At 55.5% G+C, this 2866-nt stretch overlaps 2 protein-coding genes across 2 annotated transcripts; both read left to right on the forward strand.

Annotated features, from left to right (window-relative positions):
• The first annotated feature begins 19 nt into the window (after nt 1-19).
• On the forward strand, nt 20-493 carry SETTUDRAFT_169833 (uncharacterized protein). The gene has a single exon (XM_008032957.1). It carries the CDS (start codon nt 148-150, stop codon nt 358-360), a length of 213 nt encoding a protein of 70 aa, XP_008031148.1. The 5' UTR covers nt 20-147; the 3' UTR covers nt 361-493.
• Nucleotides 494-977: 484 nt separating this feature from the next.
• On the forward strand, nt 978-2627 carry SETTUDRAFT_152289 (uncharacterized protein; the record flags this gene model as incomplete). Its single annotated transcript, XM_008032958.1, has 3 exons — nt 978-1873; nt 1930-2322; nt 2382-2627. Exons 1-3 carry the CDS (start codon nt 983-985, stop codon nt 2625-2627), a joined length of 1530 nt encoding a protein of 509 aa, XP_008031149.1. The 5' UTR covers nt 978-982.
• Between the last annotated feature and the right edge of the window lie 239 nt (nt 2628-2866).

Consider the following 2866-nt stretch of genomic DNA (forward strand, 5'->3'; position numbering starts at 1 on the left):
GGGGGGGGGGGGGGGGGTGATGCCAACCTCCGACTTTTGCGTGGGGCAATATGTGGGCACGTGGGGTATCAGGAACCGGCCCCATGACAGATTCACTAATGCCAGTCAATAATCCACGAGCCGGGCTGGCGACGGACGCTGTGCAAAATGCCTCGAGCACGAGCTGCCCAGTTCCGACGACCACGACGAGGGCGCGCACGGCCGCTGTGGGGTGGTGAAGGCGCCGTTGACGTGAGCCAATCAGCGCTTGGCTTGATCAAGGTTTTCCAGCCCGCTAGCTTGCTCTTGGAAAAGCTTAAATCCTACCGCAGAGCCGCACCACCACCAGCCCCTCCGCAGCAAAACGGCACTCTTCGATGAGGCCAGACGGCATGGCAAGACAACACAGGGCTAACATGGAAGCAGGCGTTCGGCCCTGCTACCCCGCATGTAGCATGTAGACTACGCGCAATGTTTCACAGTCTTAAAACCTCCCGCTATCCACTTATACCGCGTCGTAATGGTAGGGTTAGGCACAGACCACTGGCTTTTTTTTTTCAGACGAGGGTTGCCGCCAACCGTCGTGCTAGCGCCGCGGCCGCGCGCGCAGGCTTTTTGCCCTTGGCCCGCTGCCCACTGCCCGCGATACGAGCCATGCCGAGCTATTACCGCGAGGCCGCGACCACGACCGGGTTTTTTGCCGCGCCCATCTACTCCACAAAGCCTAGTTTGGCGTCATCCGTGCATGCGGTGTGTATGGGGTCGCCTCACGACGTTGCATGTCCGGTGCCCGACCCCAAGGTGGGGACGAAAAATGTTGAGTAAGGCCATCGACTCCACGATGTCGCCCACACTCGACGTATTGTGGGGAGGCCTTCTGGACTACAAGTAGCCGCCTGCTTTGCCCATCTCTTGTTTCCTCCTCCTGTGCAGTCTCGTTCGGCGCTGCTCTCCCCCTTTTACCTTTTCCCTCCTCTTCCTTCTTCCCCCTTACTCAACCACCATGGGACTCAGTGGCAAAACTCTCCAGACGGCGCAGCTTTTGCTCGTCGTCCTGCCGGCCTTTGTGCTGTTCGGATACAACCAATCCGGTGTCGGTGGTCTGCTCTCCCTCAGAGACTGGAACAACCACTTCCCCGAGATCAACACCATTGACACGCATGGCGCCGAGAAGAGCAGCAACTCGACCAAGCAGGGCGCCGTCGTCGCCACCTTCACCATTGGTGCTCTCTTTGGTGCTCTGTCGTGTTCCTGGATCGGAGACTGGCTCGGACGCCGAAAGGTCATCTTCCTGGCTGCCGGTCTGACGCTCATTGGCGAGATATTGCAATGCACCAGCTTCCAGCTTGCTCAGTTCGTCGTCGGCCGCTTCATCCTCGGATGGGGTGTGGGTGCTCTGAGTGCTACCGTGCCCGTATGGCAATCTGAATGCTCCTCTTCTGCCAACCGTGGTAAACACGTTGTGCTGGACGGATGCTTCATTTCTCTGGGCTACCTTCTCGAAGCCTGGATCAACCTGGGCTTCTTTGAACAACGCAACCTGCCTCTGCAATGGCGCATCCCTCTCGCCATCCCGACCGTCATCTCCGTCATCCCCATGCTGGCCGTATTCAGCATCCCTGAATCACCTCGCTGGCTCGTCAACAAGGGACGCGTCGAGGAGGCCCGCGCCAGTCTGTCCAGCTTCAAGGGTCTGGACTTGAACGACCCGGAGATTGCAAACGAGATTACCGGCATTGAGCTTGCTCTTGAGGAAACTGGTCGCAGTGCGGCAAAGATGAGCGACATTTTCACCATGGGCAAGGATAAGCTCTTCTACCGCTTTATGCTGTGCATTTTCCTCCAGTTTCTGCAGCAGATGTGCGGAAGCAACCTCATCTCTACCTACTCTACTGTAAGGCAGTCCTCGGGTTTCACACTGCCAATTACGTTACTAATGTATTCAAACAGATCATTTTCCAGCAAGGCCTCGGCCTCAACAGCGAAACCTCGCGCATCCTCTCCGGCGGCGCTCTGACCTGGAAATTCCTCTCGTGCTTTGTCGCCTTCTTTACAATTGACCGTTTCGGCCGTCGCAAGCTTTTCATGTTTAGCGGTGCGGGCATGGCATCCTGCATGCTCGCTCTCGCCATCGCCTCTAGCTTCCCAAAGACGAACCACTCTGCGCAAATCGCATCTGCCCTGTTTGTGTTCCTCTTCAACTTCTTCATTCCTATCGGCTTCCTCGGTGCAAACTTCCTCTACTGCACTGAAGTTGCGCCCACCCGGCTCCGCGTCCCCATGGCCGGTATCTCGACTGCGAACCACTGGCTGTGGAACTTTGTCGTCAACATGGTGACTCCTGTACGTGTCATCCCCTCTCCCCTATTCATCTCAACGCGCAATACACTAACACTAACTAGGTCGCCATCGAAACCATTGGCTGGAAATACTACCTCGTTTTCCTCGTCATCTCGGCACTCATCCTCCCCGTCGTCTACTTTGGCTACCCAGAGACCATGGGCCGCAGCCTCGAAGAACTCGAAGTCATGTTCACAGAGGGCACCAGCATCCGTGCTATCGTCGCCACCTCGCGCAAGCCCTTTACTGGCAGCATTGTGCCTGAGCATAAGTTTGAGAGTGCTGTTAAGGAGGAGGAGTACGCATAAAGTGTGAAGAGTCTGTTTTCTTTTATTTTTTTTATGATTGTTTGAAATGAAGCGTATGCGCGTTATGTGTGTGTGCATGTAAAATATTCGGAGCCCTCTTTCTCTCTCTATCTCTCTGTGAGGGTTAAGACGGAGCTGTTATGCTATGAGATATGATAAGTAACGCGTTTTTGTGTAAAAAATCATGAGTAGTGATTGAGCTTTTGTGTCCGCGTGATGATGCGCCTCTCTCCCTCTCC

Source organism: Exserohilum turcica, assembly GCF_000359705.1.
Source record: "Exserohilum turcica Et28A unplaced genomic scaffold SETTUscaffold_85, whole genome shotgun sequence".
Taxonomy (NCBI): Eukaryota; Fungi; Ascomycota; class Dothideomycetes; order Pleosporales; family Pleosporaceae; genus Exserohilum; species Exserohilum turcicum.